This window comes from Seriola aureovittata, chromosome 6 (genome assembly GCF_021018895.1).
Source record: "Seriola aureovittata isolate HTS-2021-v1 ecotype China chromosome 6, ASM2101889v1, whole genome shotgun sequence".
Lineage (NCBI taxonomy): Eukaryota > Metazoa > Chordata > Actinopteri > Carangiformes > Carangidae > Seriola > Seriola aureovittata.
In genome coordinates this window covers 6,794,694-6,812,869 of record NC_079369.1, presented here as the reverse complement: position 1 = coordinate 6,812,869, position 18,176 = coordinate 6,794,694, and the positions used below count along the sequence as shown (strand labels likewise).

Here is an 18,176-nt window from a genome sequence, read left to right as displayed (position 1 = left end):
AGACATGTATACACACATGTGCATGCCATAACAGAAGTTGATCTGGAAAAGCTTCTGTGATTTCTCCTGCTAGAACAGAATAACATGGACAACAGTAAAAAAAAGTTAATCAGTCTAATTAGCCAATCACAGTCAGTTTTGTGAAAGTTTGGGCAGCAACTGCACTTGCGCACTTGTGTGTGTCTGTCAATGTGCATGTGTGTGTTGTTGTGTGTGTCAGTAGAGCTGTCTACCATAGAGCATCCGAAAAGCTTGTGTTGCCAGGTTGAGACACCTATACAGTTAATATCTATAAGGTGGTGATGGTGTTCGTGTGTCTGTCAATGTATGTGTGTACGTGGTGTTAGAAACTGCCTCGGCTTAACCTTTGAACAGCCCTTTGAAGTTGTCAGGATCAGACAAAATGACCTCACAATAATGGTTTTTAACCACATTTGTCTTCACAACTATTGAAAAACATATATACACACACAAAGAACCTCACAACAACATGCACACACAAGTACACACAAATACACCGTGTTGATTTACTTTCACTTAACTCATACCCGAGTTATAAGGCTTAGAGTTAATGAGTCTAATTAGCCAATATGAAACAGCTTGTTCATTTCTGCCCGGTAACTGTCAGTAGCACCTGCTGAGACACATACGCTATGGTGACTGTGGCCACTAGGGGGAGGAGGGAAACACACACACACACACACACACACACAATCCCCTCTGTCTCCCCAGGCCGCAATAGCTTTTAAAGGGGACATATTATGCTCCTTTTCAACAAGTTTGAATAAGAGGTCCCCAAAGCCTGTCTTTGAAGCTTCTTGCTAAAAAATCCACTCCGATCCTATATTTCAGCATGCCTGTAAACCCCTCTTTTTCAGCCTTGTTCAGAACAGGCTGTTTCTGTGTCTGTAGCTTTAAATGCAAATGAGCTGTGCCTGACCACGCCCCTCTCCGGAAGGGGCTGCCGTTCGGGCTTCTGGCACCATGCTCTAATGTTTACGGTGACCGTGACCGGCGACGGTAGCGATTTGGTTCAACCACACGACTTTTATCCAGAATCTGACCCAGAAGGAGAGGCTGCTGAAGAAGTTAAAACTCTACAACTGCAGCAGGACGTTTCTGAATGGTTGGTATCCAATTTTGTGTATTTTGACATTACATTTTCAGTTTGTTGATGAGTGCCGGCACACAGTTACTAACATGTAGCTAGGTAGCTAATGTTACTGGGAGCTCTTTTGGTAAATAAGCACTATTGTGAATTGTGTAATGTAGTTACCTGTCATGCCTCCTTAGATATACTTTTACAGTCTGAAAATGTTTGTTGTATGTGGACTGCTACAGGTGTTCAATGTTCAATGTCTGCTGACAAAGTAAATCATTTTTCTCCATGTTTTGAGCAGAGATGCTCATCATGACATCTTCCTTTATGTAGTAAATTTATTTTGTGTATTACAATGAAAGCTGTAAATCAGCATAAACATGTCTGACAGCAACAGTAATCTTTCGTTAAAGACTAAACTGTGCAGTTTTCTACACTACACTGTTGTCAAGCTCCACATTATATGCAATAAGTGACATGTTATAAATTACCTATGTTATATGCGCTTAATATGTAGCCAAGCTTACTTCTTACCCACCTTAGCTCCACTGTGTGTCAGTGTTTTAATTTCATAAGCTTTATATTTTGGTGACCATGCCCACAGAAGCTGAGAACATCTGCTGCTAGGAGATACCACAGGTAGCATTCTCACTGCACAAACTAATCACTAATTTGTTTTGATTACATTACATTAATAATAAACCATAGCATTTACCATTTGCAATTCACTGTAGGTTACCAGACGGCTATGGGAGATCGACGAAGATTTACCATGTATGGTAGACCATCCTGGGTTGGAGCCGCTCTGCCTCATTGTGTTCTGCCTGCAACATGTACCGCACTGACTATGGTCCTTTATGGTTGAGAGGAATACACCAGTATGTTTTGCTTCTTTGTTAAAACATAGTTTCAATCTAAATAAAAGATGTTAGGCAGTCTTGTTTTACTTCAGTGCACATAATTTTACAATGGTAATAACAGACCACAAATAGAGTAACACACCCTCAAATGAATTAGTTTAGCTGCTCTTTGATTTGTAAAGTTCTTCTATCAGCAGATAGTGTGCATATAATATATGAATTCAGGAGTCATTTCTTTAGTAACAATCAAGTATTTATTTACATCAAATGAAGCAGTTATAATCAGTGATAATAAAAAAAACTGTAGGATTCACTGGATCCATAAAAAAATTTGTGAGACACATCATAGATATATGTTTGCAAGACTAAATGCCCTGTCCAGTTGTTTTAGTCGATACAGGTATCTAGTCTATAGGAGCTTTGTGAGCTGGTGCTGGGGCTTCCTTGGTCGCAGAATCTGGGTCGTCATTCCAGCCTGCGTGGTCCTGCGCATCCATGCCGAGTTTCCTGACGCCACATGCCAGTACGTGGGTTTTAGACTGGCCCATGATAGAACCGGGACACAGAGCTGGATATGACCTCCTCCTTCTCCTCTCAGGCCGCTCGAACTGTGCAGTGAGGTCCTCTGGGATGGGGATGGCCAAAGCAGCTTCTGTGTTTTTTACAAAACAATGACTGAAAGTCTGTTTCTAACTACCTCCTGACATTTTCTTTACTGTATTTTGTTGTTGATGGAACTGTCATAACATTATACGTGCAATACTTAATACAATGTGTACAAAACATTTTTTTGTTGAAAAATAAAATAATATAACACACCTTTGGAAATTGGACATTGAACAGTGGTTCTCCTTCTTTTGTTTGGGCTTGTGGTCGGTCAGGAGTCTGGAGGTACAGTAAAGAGAAAATCAAAGATGTTAATGTTGACAGAAACCTTAGCCTACACACTCTCACAAGTTCTAAGTAACCACAGCTTCATTTATCTGCACATTATTCCAAGACTGATAAATGACTTAGGTTTATCGAAAGTAGATGCACTTCAGATGGCTACAGACCTGTACTTCTGATGTGAGGCTGAAGAGTCTTCAAGGATAACTGTGTGCCTACAGTGGGTCAGTCTGGCATGCAACATCCCTTGTTGCAGGAAGCTGTATAGATGCACTTGATGTGCTGGCATGAACAGAGGAAACAGAGGCAGTAGTTATGGCAACAGTTGCAAGCAGTGCAAAAATGATAACAACAAATACACTCAATTGTGTGTAAATTGGGTTGTCAATAGCTTGTAAATGCTGCAAATAGCTCACTATATGTGCAAAATGCAAAAAATCTGCATTACAGACTATCCCCTTGGACATATCCCCTTAACTCTGCGCTTATCTAGATATTCCCTACAGGCACTGTATCTGTAAACATGATATAAACGTTAAAACGGCCATCATAAGGCATGACTCGCACAAATAACTTTCACAGCACTAATAAACAAGCCCGGACACCTATGCTAATCACTACAGAGCCTATTTTTAGTCCGAGTTTTACCGGCTTGACTTTACAGACAGCTAAAACGCCTTTAAAGTATAATACATTTAACAGGGTGGCTCTAAGCAATGTCACACGGCGATACCAAGCAGAAGAATTGCATACAATCTGTACCCGGCTATACCCGGCTGCGTGTCGACGATGCTAAACGTTAGCCACATTAGCTGCCATGCTAACAACACACGCAACAGGCTCTCGTGAACATACAGTAAAGCAACATAAAATTGTAAAACTTACAGCTCCCAAGTTCAAAGTTGGGTCACGGACAGTCGGTACTGATCCAAGCTTTATCTTGAGACTTGTAGCAAATCCTGCATTGTACTGGCCCAGGTTGAGAAAGCAATCCGAGGTGAAATGGTTAGCACACACGGAGTGGAGCGGGTACATTTCCATCAAAAATAAAATTAATCCACCGGGTCTTCAGATCCTCGGGTGTAGGGGTTAAAAAAAGAGTTCTGTGTTGGTTTGTGCAGCCAACAACAAAGCAACTACTGTGTTTCCCTCGTACCTTCGACATTGTTCTACCGAAAGCCAGTGTTCGGGAGGGAAGTAACGATGCCGTCTGCAACACGGACTCAGTGGGCGGAACACACACCTAGCTCGGGGAGTGTCACCCACCCGGGGGGAGGTGGCATCGCCCTTCTTGACGACATCAGGGGAAAATCTCCAATTCGCCCGTTTGAGCACACATTTCTTGAAAGGTGGAGAAAGCAAAAGACGGAGAGGATGGACTTTTCTCATGTTTGGGGGGTTCGTAGACATGCCAGGGACACATAATACTGATAGAAAACCACGGAAAAGTGCATTTTGCATAATATGTCCCCTTTAAGATGAAACTTGTGTTTGAAAATTTCATCTCAGAGGGAAAACTGCAAGTCCTATTGAAAAGATCCCCTCACCATTGCCGTCCCAAGGCTTCAATAAAGAGACTGAAAACTTTTATGTGTACCTACAGTTTACAGTTGAGGTTTTATCGCAGTTTAGAAACTTCCCTTTACTTCGTCGAGGGCAAGAGCTTTAGAGCTCAGTTTAACACGGGCGTCTATGGGAGCTTTGGACAGCGATCTCTGCACTTCGGGGGAATTTCCTCAAAAACTATAAAATATATCAGAATTAGACCAAAACTGGCTGATACAGGCCAAAAATTGTGGGATTTAAAAGATTTAGGAAAACTTTCAGGGATGGCAGTAAGAGTGCACGTAATGTCATCCAGACTAGCTCTGAACGTTCAGTGCCATACACACCCATTATAAAATCTGAAACTGTCCAAAAATGACACAAAACGTAAACTGCGAATTTGTGAAAATACCAATTGAACCCAAAAGAGTCTCAAGTCTTGTGACCCGTTTAATGTTTAAACTTTTTTTCTACGTTGAAGTATGATGCAGCAGTACAGCTCCAAAGAGGGGTGGGTTTAGTCGTTTTCACGACGTCTCCCAATTCATTCTCTATGGGAACTTTCTTCGCCTTTTATTGCCATTTAAGTCGCCATGGTTACTCGAATCCCTGAAAGTCATAGCACACCATTCCCGAAAGAGCTGCACGTATTGACATTGCCTATATATTGTCTGGGTTTTCTCAAAGCTGTGGGACTAGTTATGCGCCCAAATTTTGTTACGGAAGATGAATAAGTTGAATAAGTATGCAGGATAGTAATATATAATAATACACTCTTTCTTCTGAGCTGAATCGGTATAAAATTATTTTTTCACATTATTTTAATTTTGTAAACAGCATCAATATTGTATTCAAAACTGGCTTTGAAATGTAGCTGTTTCATCCTTTTGTGTGTATGTGTGTGTGTGTGTGTGATTGAGAGCGTGTGAGAGAGAGAGAGCGAGAGAGCAAGAGAGCGAGAGAGTCAGAGCAGCCGTGTGTGCATGACTGAGCATGTGTGGGTGCAGAAATGATTTCCATGGGTTACCCCATTCTGCTCAGTCTCTATATGTCATACTTAGCCTACATTTCAAAAAGTCAGTGAGATATCAGATAATTAAAATCTTGATAACCTTGTGCACTTTTTACATTTTTTTCCATATGTTTTTACTCTAAAGTTATCTTGGTGTTGAACATGCAGAGAGAAGTTGTGCAGTATTCAAATAAGAAAGAGTAGAAATACAAAAAAAAAGGTCCATTACAAGTAAATGTCCTGAGTTCAGAATCTTACCAACAAAATTTATAAAAGTGTCAAAAATAAAAGTACTTGTTGTGCAGCAGAATGGCCTCTGACGGTGTCACATTATTATATGTTAGATTATTTAATTATTATTACTTACATGTAAGCAGCAGCAATGTTGCAGATAGCTAAGGCAGCAATAGTTGTAACTACTTTACAGACTGCTCGGTAGTTTCATCTTGTACCACAAAAATCGAATTAATAATCATTAGTACCGAAGCACTGACATGTAAGTAGCATTTTACCTATAGCTTGTTAATGTTGAAATAATAAACTACTTTATAAGCTCTTGGGTAGATTCATATATCATCATATTTATATTCATACAATATTTTACAAGATATATTTTTCTATTATAATCTAAATGGGAAGATTAAATAGAAACTGTAACTGTCAAATAAATGAAGTGAAAAGTGCAATATTTCCCTCTGTAATGTGGTGGAGTAGCCTACAATTATAAACTAGCATCATATAATGGAACGTAGTTACTGCCTTGTAGGCTACTATCCCGCCACAGATATCATAATAGGCTGTAAGTTTAGTCTCTTTATATTTGCAGCCTGCATGTACATATAAGCTACATTTTTCTCTTTTGGATCATCCAGTAGGCTTCGACTTGTCACCGTAGTAATCTTCTCATTGATTTACCCTTGGGAGGTGGATCCAGGCTCAACTTCTCGGGAATCACCTTATTATGCAGAGATTACAGAGTCGATTCACTTCCCGTAATACACGCCTCCTCCGTCGTGACGTACATCTTCCGAGTGTTCCCTCTCCTTATATGGTAGGGAAGGACACCACCTTCCGGAATGATGTCATTCTGTCCCACGTTTGAGAAATCAGAGCAGGTTAAAAGCAGGTGTTTAGCGAAAGTAGAATTCCCGTTATAATTGAATACGTTAAATTAGGCTATATTAAATTACTTTCATAAGTGGTTTATCATATCATTATTAAAACAGGTTATTGAATTAGTCTAATCTAATTGCATTTGTTAATGAACTTATTGAGATAGGAAAAACGGCAAATTGTTTTTAGCTGCATTGATGTGTTACACCATCTCACGAATAGGAAAAGATTTATATAGAGATGAAAAAACAAACCACAAAAAGAAAAGAAAAAAGAAAGGAAAACAAAGAACAAGATGGAAAATAATATAACACCTAAAGCATAATAGGCTGATGAAGAACTTTTGTTTCACACTTAAGGCTCTGTGTAGGATATCATAGCCATACTAAAAGATTTGTCAAGTTTCCATAGTTAACAAACTGTTCTGTTTCTTTGCTTAAAATGATGACATGTAGGTCTGTAGTAACGTAAGCACAAAGCAACAACTGATGACCCAATGTACGGTGTAATGCTGATTTACAGAAAGCAACGTTGCGTCTCATCTGTCAGATAAGTAAGTCTATGTCGCCCTCTAGTGTTTCATTATAGGCAGTACATACTAGTGACTGAGGAGTTTTGCAGTGTAACGTGTTTGCTCTATCTCAGTGGTTCTCAAACCTTTTCACATCAAGGACCTTAAACTGACACAAATTCGACCATAGACCCCCAGCTGATAAGATTTGGTCTATGGGTCCCCAATTTGATAAGAATTTTGCTCTTAGATGTTTTATTACAGAAAGTGATTGAAACTCATGACCACCAAGTCATTGTGTTACTTATGGATGGAATTTTTAGTGAAATTATAAATGACTAAATATTATTAAAATAAATGATTCCCCTTTTTGCTGGGGACTCCAAGGAAACGCCTCATGGACCCCTGCTCTATTCTGACCTGTCCCGGCACAGTCACCTGCTGTAATTACTGTCTGTACAGTAGGTTAAATTGGGCTTATTATATTTTCTGCAGGGTTTACTGGGGGTATTGAGTCAAAGTTTCCCTACTCTAAGTTGTGTAAAGCCCAAATCTGTTTTTTTCACTTCATAAATTTGAGGTTAACTATTGAAGAGAAAAATGTCTGCATTCTATCTCTAAAATGGTAAAACTTAAAATAATGGGCTGTATTTTGATATAAACCTTTATCAAATTTAGGAAACAGTTATTTAGCTATAGTAGTTGCCTTGTGTGCACCCCTGTATTTGAAGACCTGTCAGAGGTTTTGAGAAAGATTATGGGTTTCATTCTTTTGATTTTTGGTAGTGAGGCATACCCTTTTGTTTACATCTGGGTTATTGTTTCTTTAAAAAAATACTCTATATGTTCATAGGATACTATGTATTCAGAATATCATCTCCCACAGAACCACAGTGGTAGTTTTGCTTTTTATTGAGATAATGTCTTATTGATTAAGTAGCCTTTGTCTGTTCATTCGTGATATAGGCCTAAGACTTTGAGTGTGTTTCGACAGCGGTTTCCCATGCTAGGGGTTTCTTTATTTACAATGTAACAGGAAGTCATGTTGAATAACTGAATGGTGCAATATTACAGAGGATGGCCTGTGATTTTCATTCTATGTATCAAATCAGTGATACCTTATGTCCCATTTCATAGCCTTTATAACTTGACATTGTTAAAGTGTTAAAATCTTATACTTCAGTTGAAGTTACTATTAACACCTGAGGAAAATGTGAGGTGTAATATGTAGCCTCTACTCTTCACATACACCTGTGTGCTGACATATGAAGAGGAGAAATTAAGCTATGCATCCTAATTTGCAGAATGGGCCTCCATCAGTAAGAGAGCCTGGTCCGTCAGCTGCAACACAATCACTTAGCCTGGATCAATACTAGCACTAATGGAATTTACCTTGAGGTACTGGGAACTAGCAGCTTTTGCAACATGTTGCAACATGTTTTATTGTTTGAGCTCCTGACATGGCACACCCACTTTTTTTTTTTTATCTGTCACACACACTTACAAGAACACAGAGGCAATGTTTCTTCATTTTATCTGGTTTATTTTCTTAAATATTGATTAGTTTCTGAAGTGCTCAGAAAACAAAACATAAAAAATTATACAGTATTCTTATTACAAATGGTAAACATAAGTACTCCAAGTTGATCTTATATACACATAACAATGAGTGAAACCCCATTAAACAACTTTAGAAAAAAACAAGTAAATCTTGAAGCTTTTCTAACTTAATTTCTTACAATTAAGAAAAAGTACATTGTACTGTAACTCAGAAGTCAGGCAGCTTTTGTTACAACTTTTCAGCCGTTTAGAGTCGGCCAACACGCCCATTTTTGAGGCCATTATGGCTACAGCAAGAAAAGTCTCTATTGCAGGTTCTTAAATCCTCTAATACTGAATTTCTCCTTTGATGGTCATGAGAAGACCCATGCAGAGCTGGGTGTAAATCAAGAAAACTTCAGTCCAGTCCAGTTCTGTAAAACAGCACGAAACAGAAACAGAAAGGTATCCTGCTTGTTGCCATGCCCCCTCTGGTTCATGGCTACTGTTACTGTCCTGAGCCCCTCTCTGGGACGCACCACCGGAGAGCGCGTGGCACTCAGGAACTTTAGTGCGGCTCCCGGTCCTGCCAGTGTCGCGCCACATCATCCCAAATGCCGTCACGATTTCGGGAGACACAACCACTCACTATCACAGGAAGCGTCCGTATCGGTCAACTACAGTCTTTTCTCTCTTCGCCGCCGCTGACAGCACCTCAGAAGGTCTGGAGCTGCTGCGTTAACATGAGCTGGCAGCCGCTGTTTACGTGGTTCATCACCTTCTGCTTCAGCTGGGCCACCTGCTCGCGCAGCATGTTGGCGGTGGACGCGAGCTCCGAGTTCTGGGACTTGAGGGTCTTCACTTTATCCTCCAGCCTCGAGATCCGCTCCAGCTTCCTCTTCCGGCACTTGGAGGCAGCGATGCGGTTCCTCATCCTCTTTCTCTCGGCCTTGATGCGCTCCTGGCTCTCCATGTCGATTGGGGAGAGAGGAGGGGTCTCCCCCGGCATCTCAGGCACGGTTTGGGGCTCCTCCTTGAGCGCCGTGAGCCGCGGGAGCTGGGCGGAGGAGGGCTGGCCGTAGATGGGAAGCTGAGGCGGGGCAGCTGGGAAGGACATAGTCGGGGCTGAGGTGGTGTAATTCGGGGCTGAGACTGTGCTGATGGCCGGGTTGAAAGTGTTCAAGTCCTCATAAACCGGCGAGTCAGCGCGCATGGTGGAGTTGGTGTTGTAAACGGTGGCACCGGCAACAGATGACACAGGCGGCAAGGCAGTGTTGACACTGGTCTGAGGGGCTGAGGTGACACTCACATTAGTTGGGGCAGGCATGTGTTGGTGGTGGAGTTCGGCCAGAGCTCGGACAAACCCCTCCGCGAAGCCCTCCTGCTCATCGGTGACATTCTTGGGGCACAGGAATTGGGTTGGGGTTGGCGTGGTGGTGATGAGCCCGTTGCTGGACTGGATGATGAGCCGCTCCAGTTCCGGGGAGGCCAGCTTCAGCAAGCCCACATCGGGGGAGGTGAGGATGTCACTGGCTTTAGCCCGGAGGTGAGGTTTCAGAGTGCCCGTCGGGTCGGAGAGGTTCAGTGTCATGTTGTGTTTCAGCGTTTTGGGGTTGCTGTATCCGTAGCCGGCGTTATCGTGCTGGGAGAAAGCGTTGAGTGAGTCGTCATAGAAAGTAGTTTCCATCTTGGTATACATAGAAGAGAAACCAAAAACAAATGTAGCTATAAAGTCTTCTACAAAACAACTTTTCGTCCCCCCTTCTCTTCTTCCTGGTTTATCAGGTGAGTAAAAAACACTGGTTTCCAAACGTCCTCTCTGTGCGTAAAAACTTCCAAAACTCTGAGTACGCACTGTCTTGACACAGGAATCAGGACTTACTTCTTTCAGCCAGCGACGGTCGATTGTTGAGTGCTGAGTTGTAAAGAGTTCACAACGCTTTTGCCAAAGTATCCACTTGTATTGAATGGTTGAATGAAAAGTGCCGAGTGGCTCTAACTTCTCTAGTCAGGCACCAGCAGTGTCTGTGGTGCCTCCTCTGCCTGGATGTGTATATACTCTGAGCTGTGCAGCGTGGAGGCAAACCTTATCTGCTGCCGCTCTAAAAATAACTATGATGTCATGACTGGGCTCTCCCATTGGCTGGAGGGCGTGTCGCGGGGCGGGCCCAGCCCTCAGATAAGGGCCCTGCCCCTTGCCTAGACGACCACCCAGAAGATTCTTAATCTCGCGGTGAATTGTGGGATGAGGTAATGCTGTAAGGAGCAGAGCGTAAGCGCGGTGCATTGTGGGATGACGTATTGTTTTTGAATCTCTGGTTACCCGCTTTACTGTTCGTGGCGGGACAGCCTGTGTTCACAGCTCCTGTTGTGTTGGGAAAGCAATGTAACATACATTTATTTGTATGCCTTTTTTTTTTTTATACTTATAATCATTACAAATTTTCTATTTATTTAAAGTTGTTGTGCACATAGAATTTAGCTTAACCCTTGCAAGTCTGTTAAAGTATTGCTGAAACATCTCTAACTGCCTATAAATTGATGAAATTACTTTAATTCTATTCTATTCTGTCATTCAAGTTTGTTAATGCTAATCTGGCTTCAATATGGCCATATTAGGATACAATACATATACATACACATACACAAATGACTAACCTATTCTATTCTACTCTGTTCTATATTTTATTTATTAATGTTGTTTAAACCTTATCAAAAATGACCATAATATGATATGATAAATGAAAAAGCCCCTCAAAAATTCTATTCTATTCTTTGCCAAATATCTACATTGCAGCTAAATGTGAGCTCTAGTTGAGCACGAAGGCAGACTTGAAGGAAGTGAATGAAAACCATTACATGAAAACAAATTCTATATTTTCCACATGGATGTGCACTCACAGTGGAAAGTCTTCTTGTTTTTACTGTCATTTTACTTCTTGGTCTGGGATATCATGGTGGTCTATGGTTGGTGGTCCCACATAAATTGCCTTATAGCACACATACACACATTTAGTTTTGACTATACTGTGTATGCCGAGAGTTAAAATTTGACACCTGGGCAGGTTAATACAAACACAGACATATTTACTGAGACATGCATTAAAGGTCTGCTATTTACCTGAAAAGCCGTGCCAAGTCCATCTCATTGAGTCATGTACTTTGGAAACAGTCTTTCCTTAAGATTTAAAACCATCTGATTGTTAAGTCAGTCATTAAGGGGACAGATTTAATAGGGCCTTTTGCTTTTACTACAGTAAAGACCAGACATCTGCAAAGCTACATTTAAGACCTTTTTATTATTGCTACAACTACAAATTGTTAAAGATAGATCTAGAGTCTGTCTGTTCGTTCTCATAAAGAGCAAGTACATTTCCTATTATCCATGTCAGGGTGTGTAATTAGTGTAGTGCAGTCCATTGTCCCCTGGCCTTTGGTCAGAAATCACTGCTGGTTTAATGGCAGGAGGTTAACTGGTGTGTCTCACGTGTTCCCCTCTACTCCTCCACACTCCCACTGTCTGGGTCATCTTCTGCCCTGCCGGCTTTACTGCCCACTATCTCCAGCACACCACGTCTAAATATGTTCCCCTTGTGTGACAAGTAAATCAGTCCCTTGGCGCTGGCTGGCTCAGGAAGGCACCTAAGGAGGATGAACCAGATAATAAAAAATCACCACAGTCTGACTTTTTATGGCTGCTAATACTGTCTTTATCTACTGTTGTATATGTCAGACCGTGGCAATCAATAAAGTTGGATATAATCTGATCAAATTGGTTGACTTAACTGATCTTGTGCAGTTCCTTTTTTGATTTAAATGCTAGAGAGAATATTTCTACGCTTTATGGTCTTACACAAACTAGGGAAATGTGAAGATGAGTTTTATACAGTAAACTTATACTCTTATTCTTACAGTTCCTGTCAGTTGCATTAATATTTTTCTAGTTTTATAATAATCACTCTGGGGATGAAATGAGAGGAAGCAGAATAAGGACAAGTTGTTTAGTTGCTTGTTTACACTCAATGTTCCACTGGCACATTCTGAAATATTTATCCACTTTGCCTCATTCATCTATTTATGACTGCTTTTCTTCTGAATTAAAGCACATGAAAGAATCATAAGTAGGTGGTCTAGTGCCCACCACCTGACAGCAGGGATCCTCATGTATGACTTCACCCATTGTCCCAAATAGACGAATGAAGTTAAGGCAAAACACATGATGTCATTTAAAGTTATTATCTCATTTAAATTAAAGCTCTTTCAGAGTCAAATCCCATGGCAAAAGTCAGACCTTGGTGAATTCTGTTTTATATACTTTCAAATAGTGTTTCATACAGAACCCCCTAAATGTTTCAATATGGCTTGAGCGCTGCATGAGTTGGGTCTGCTTTTCTTCCCTGGTCGCCATGCGTAAAGTTATAAAGGGGTAACCACAGCATGGTAGTTTGCCAAAATCATTTTCTGTGTGGGAATGTATGGGGAAATTAGCATGGAGGACTAACTGTGTAACTGACTATTCAAAATAGGGGTTGGGTTATCCTGCTGTGACCTTGGTTCAGAGCCTGGACATTTGGACACTTGTGGTCACACACAGCGGGCTACTTATTCAGTATTGTCCTTGCATGTTGTAGGACAGAGGCAGAGGCTTAGCAGGGGAAAAAGCAACTGGCAACTGTGGAAAGATGCTGCCAAAAAGTAGCTACATCCATCATATAATAATTCAAATAATTATACTCTAATGTATATTTTGTAAGTATTTGTCTCATACTACTGATTAACAGATTCTAAGCCAGCAGAACATATTTCATATTTCTGATAAAGCTGATTCACTGCCACCATTAGTGGATCTAACAAGTGACTAGGTGTGCTGGCTTTCAGGACTTTTGGACATAAAGATTCAGTATTGGAACAAACTACAGCAGGATAGAAGCAGTAATAGTAATTTACTACTTTCAATCAATGGAGAATCCAGAATCAGTAAAAATGAAATGAGTGATATGATATGAGTGTGGATGTGGCCTAAGAGTCTACAGCCATGCTAAGCATCTCTGTGAGGCATAGCAGTGGTTTGTGCTAAATGCTAACATCAATGTGCTAACATGCTCTCAATGACAATACTGACATGCTGACGTTAAACGGGTATAATATATATAATAACCAAGTTTACCATCCCTGTTTGGCATGTTAGAATCCTAACATTTGATAATTAGAACAAAACAAAGTACAGCTGAGGCCGAGGAGAATTTTGAAGGTGTGTCGTCACAAACCAAAGCAATGAACAATTTAAAATTTTCACCTGACGATGGCGCTCATGAAACAGTCTGACAATCACCAAAGTCGTTAGGATTCATCCTCTGGGGACCATGAATGTCTGTACAACATTTCACAGCATTTCCAAGGCACTTCATGTTAATTGCAGCCTGAACAGACTAAACAGACGGCAAAAAGTGAAATTTTCATAGAAACGTTTAATCCAATAAATAAATAAAATGTCTGTCATGCAAAGCTGTCAGGTGTGTACATGTGTAGCTATGCATTGATTTTGCTAACTCACTTACAGTCTTGACTTTATAGTAGCAATTTTTGATACACATTTAAAACATCTTTTCTTACCATGCAAGTGGCGATGACTCAACTTTTCATGTCTTTTTCACTGTTTTTGTATTTTCTTTCCAGGACTTTAAATAAACACACTCTTTCAAACAAACACACATTTTTAAAGTAATGTGTTCTTGCTCAGCTGTATCCTGACCTGAGGTAATACAAATGGGCCTTCCTCTGAGTTGTCTAGCCTTTAGCCTTTCCTCCCACCAACCCCTGCTTCATGATGATCTTTTCTATCAATCCCCCACCTCCCCCCGTCGTCCCCGACCTTCACTCCCTACATCCTGATGTTACCTCTCCAATATTTTCCCCTCTGGATGGCATCCCAAATGTCCTCCACTTACACTTTTGCCTTTCTCTTATCTCTCTCCTCCTCCTCCGTTCTCTCTCTCACTCATCCCTCTCCCTCTCATCTTACTCCTATCAGTGCCTGTCCAGGCAGCAGGATTTCCCCTGTGATGGAAACAGGCTGTGGCTCAATTGTATTGTTTTAGCAGTTCTTTTCAGTAAAATCCCAGAGTGCTCTCTGTTTTTATATTAGTCTCGTTAAAAGTTAAAGAAGTACATTGACCAAAGCATTGCACAATACAAAGGACAAGCACAAGTGTGAAGCCATTGTTACATAAAAAAAAAAAAACGTTGGTCTTTACGTCAAACTGAACATCCCTTGTGGTTTGCATGGTGAATGAGAGACAGGGAGACAGACTGTCGAAGCTTTTGAGACAGTGCACTCTCACAATGGTCTTAGCCTGTGAGAACAATTGTTGTTTCAGCTGTTACGTGAAGGAAAAAAACGTGCCTGACGGTGTAGATTGTGTGTTGGACTGGCCTGGAAGCAAGCACAGGCCAGTCATTTGGCTGTGTATGCGTGTACACGTTTGGGTCTGCCTTTACTGTAAATGCAAGAATTTGTAAATGTATTTGTCAGTGTGTTAGGACACAAAGCAGGTAGTGTCACTGCACCGACATATATAGAATATTCAGAGGGTGTACAAGCAAAAATTATGGAGGAGCTCAACGAATTTGATGAAACAAATATGAATTGACTAATAATATTCAAATCTTGTGTCAGGCGTAACACTTGAACACCAAGTGTTGCAGTTAAGAGACTAGTGATGGGATCACACAACATGTTGATAACCCTAACCCATGACCACTCAATAGTCACTACTACATTATTACATGTATAGTCAGTAGTTATTGGTACATTATTACAGCAGAACTCAGCACTCATGGGTGGGTCCACACCCATCTTTGAATTCAACCTTCATTTTGATGTCAGCTACACACCTGTAAAGCTTCATGACCTTCACAGTTGTGGTGTTATTGTGGTTACAAAATGCACCCACAGACAGACAACACACATTCAGACAGACAAGTAGGCCTACTCAAAACCACCTCTGTGGTAGTTCCGGCAACAGTAGGTATCTCCGGCACCACATTTTGCCATGACACACATGTACTCCCGCACACAGACTCAAAAGGTGAAAACAATACTAGCCCTGCTGTTGCAACTCATAACTAGCTAGCAAGCAAGCAGAGGAGAGGAAACAGTTAGCTAAATGTAAGACATAAATAGTTGACATAGATGGCTTGAAGCATAATAACAGTTAAAAGTTATGAATAAAAGGCTTAACAGCTAAAAATATGAATTATTGATAGTTATTAGCTAAATGTTATGGATTAACCCTCTGAACATGAAGCAGTTTCTGGGAGTTTTAACCACATCACATTTTTACTCACTGTAGGCTCATTTTTCACTGCAATATAACGTCCTGTGCCTCAATGAAAACAGCACAACCATGGCTAAAAGTAGAGAGAGCTCAAAATGTATTTTGTGCAGCATAACACATTTATAGTGCCATAAATTACAAAAATAAATTAAACAAAATATGTTTTTCTTTGATAATTTATATGATTCTTTTTTTTTAATCTAGGCTATATATACAACCTTGTTTCAAATGCACTCAAGTGTTAGGAATGAAGGAAAAATAATTTGGGGGCTCCATTTGCCATACATACTCAACTATTGACATGTTTATAACTGTGAAAACCAGGCGACTTCAACTATTTACATATCATTCAAAGCAACTGTATACAACACTACTACTGCAAGCATGCAGAGGAACCACAGTCATGCTAGTCTGCATTAGTTCCTAATATCAGGCACAGTGCCACACCACACTTTCTGCACTTATATATATGTATATATACACACAGGAGTTTATGTATATACTTATATGAACGACTCTTGAAAATCTATCAGGATCTATTATCATATTGATAAATAAAACTCACATACATATTACAGAGATAAATCACGGTAATATGATGGATTATACACATGGATTATGACATATTTCACCTCCTGAAAATCACCTCTGACTCTTTTGAAAACCTGTCAGAAGCTACTATAATATTTATAAATATAACCCAGACACATATCATAGATATACATCATGCTAAAAAATTTATGATAGCCTATAGGATGATATATGATCTACTCACACGTCCTCACACGGATCAAGACGGCCTGTATCCTAGTCTGAGTCGCTTGAAATCCAGTCATTTTCTTCGTCCTCACAGTTCAAACTATCTTCCAGTAACTTACTTATAACTGTCTTCAGTCTGTATTCAGTCTATTTCCTTTTTGTGTCATGATAAATGTGTTTTAGAACTCAAACTTTTTATGTTTCGTGTGTCTTCCCTCACCCATTCATCCACGTTCTGGAGATTGTAAACAAATGCTGGTAACTTCCGTGTGTTATTGTGACGTATTGGTCAGCTGACATCGACGTCATCATGGCTGCGGGGGTGGGGAAGCGTATATTTATCTGTTTTTTTAAAATGATTTAGCTGAGCAAACCGTTTATTTTCCAATTTTTCTTTCCTTTTAAGATACGTGGAGTGGGGCAATTTCGAAGAAAGACTGCAATTTGAAGCCACGCTTTTTGACGGAAGCGTATGGTTAGTTCATGGGACTATAGGAAAGTTGGAAATCCGATGATTCTGTTAGCCTTCAAAGCTCCTGGCTATGATAAATGGTTTATTTTCGGCGATTTTTTAAACAAAAGTGGTTTTTTTCGATCCCATGCCCGGGTCTTGGGGCTCAAGGGGTGAAACAGCTAAAGGTAATGGACAAAAAGTGAATAGTTTGCGATAAGTAATTTAAATAGTTCGCTAAAAGTATTGGATTAGTGGTTGAAATAGATCATTAAAAATAACAATGGATGAATTAATAAATTAAATAAATAAAAAATATAAAGCTAAAATGGATAAATGGTTGATAGTATTCTAAACAACACAATGGATAAATGGTTTAAATAGCTAAAAGTAATAGGAATTTAATAATTAGCTTAAAGGAGCTATTTGTACGTTTTTCTATTGCTACAAAGCCAATGTTAACATTAACAGCTGTATATGTACCAATCTAGAAGAAACGTTACGATTTCAACATCAAAATTCCTTTACTCCCCAAGAGCTGTCTCCAGAGGTGGAAAACAACCCTCTTGTTTTGCTATTTCTATCACTTTTTTCTGCTACTGAAGCTACCTCCGGCCCAATTGGCCAGAGGGCGTATTATAACCTCTTGTACAATGATGCCTGAAGCTCTTGGCAAGATAGCCGTAAATGCTAACGTTGGCTATGTAGCAATATTTAGCAGAACTTACAAATAGTTAATGTAATGGTAAAAACATCTATCAAACATAAGAAAACCAACATAAACAGTTCAAACATTTCTTTTTACTGTAAACATGCACTGCATATGATATCATATCTGACAAAGCTACTGGGTGAGCAAAAGGCCGGGAACCACTGAAGTTGAATTTAGCCTCCGGGACAGAAACAGAAACAATCATTTCGAGAAATCTTCCAATCAGTAACAATTTCTGTTTGTTTTCCTGCCCAAACAGTATGTTATCCCACATCTTCCTTCTTTGTCCTTATCCAGCACCACATCTTTTATTCTCCCCAGTGACTCCTTTTGATCACACACACACACAC

At 40.1% G+C, this 18,176-nt stretch overlaps 1 protein-coding gene and 1 long non-coding RNA gene across 2 annotated transcripts; both read right to left on the bottom strand.

Moving 5' to 3' along the window:
• Positions 1-1,974: 1,974 nt before the first annotated feature.
• On the bottom strand, positions 1,975-4,228 carry LOC130171210 (uncharacterized). The gene is made up of 4 exons (XR_008828098.1): positions 3,733-4,228; positions 3,015-3,129; positions 2,779-2,844; positions 1,975-2,611 (listed from the first exon to the last, which is right to left on the bottom strand). It is a non-coding gene; the product is annotated as an uncharacterized LOC130171210 (long non-coding RNA).
• Positions 4,229-8,550: 4,322 nt separating this feature from the next.
• Positions 8,551-10,627, bottom strand: jun (Jun proto-oncogene, AP-1 transcription factor subunit). The gene is made up of 2 exons (XM_056379091.1): positions 10,450-10,627; positions 8,551-10,254 (listed from the first exon to the last, which is right to left on the bottom strand). Exon 2 carries the CDS (start codon positions 10,252-10,254, stop codon positions 9,283-9,285), a length of 972 nt encoding a protein of 323 aa, XP_056235066.1. The 5' UTR covers positions 10,450-10,627; the 3' UTR covers positions 8,551-9,282.
• Between the last annotated feature and the right edge of the window lie 7,549 nt (positions 10,628-18,176).

What these genes read in the sequence shown, in the direction of transcription:
- jun (XM_056379091.1), bottom strand. Translation starts at nt 10,254, where the DNA reads ATGGAAACTACTTTCTATGACGACTCACTCAACGCTTTCTCCCAGCAC.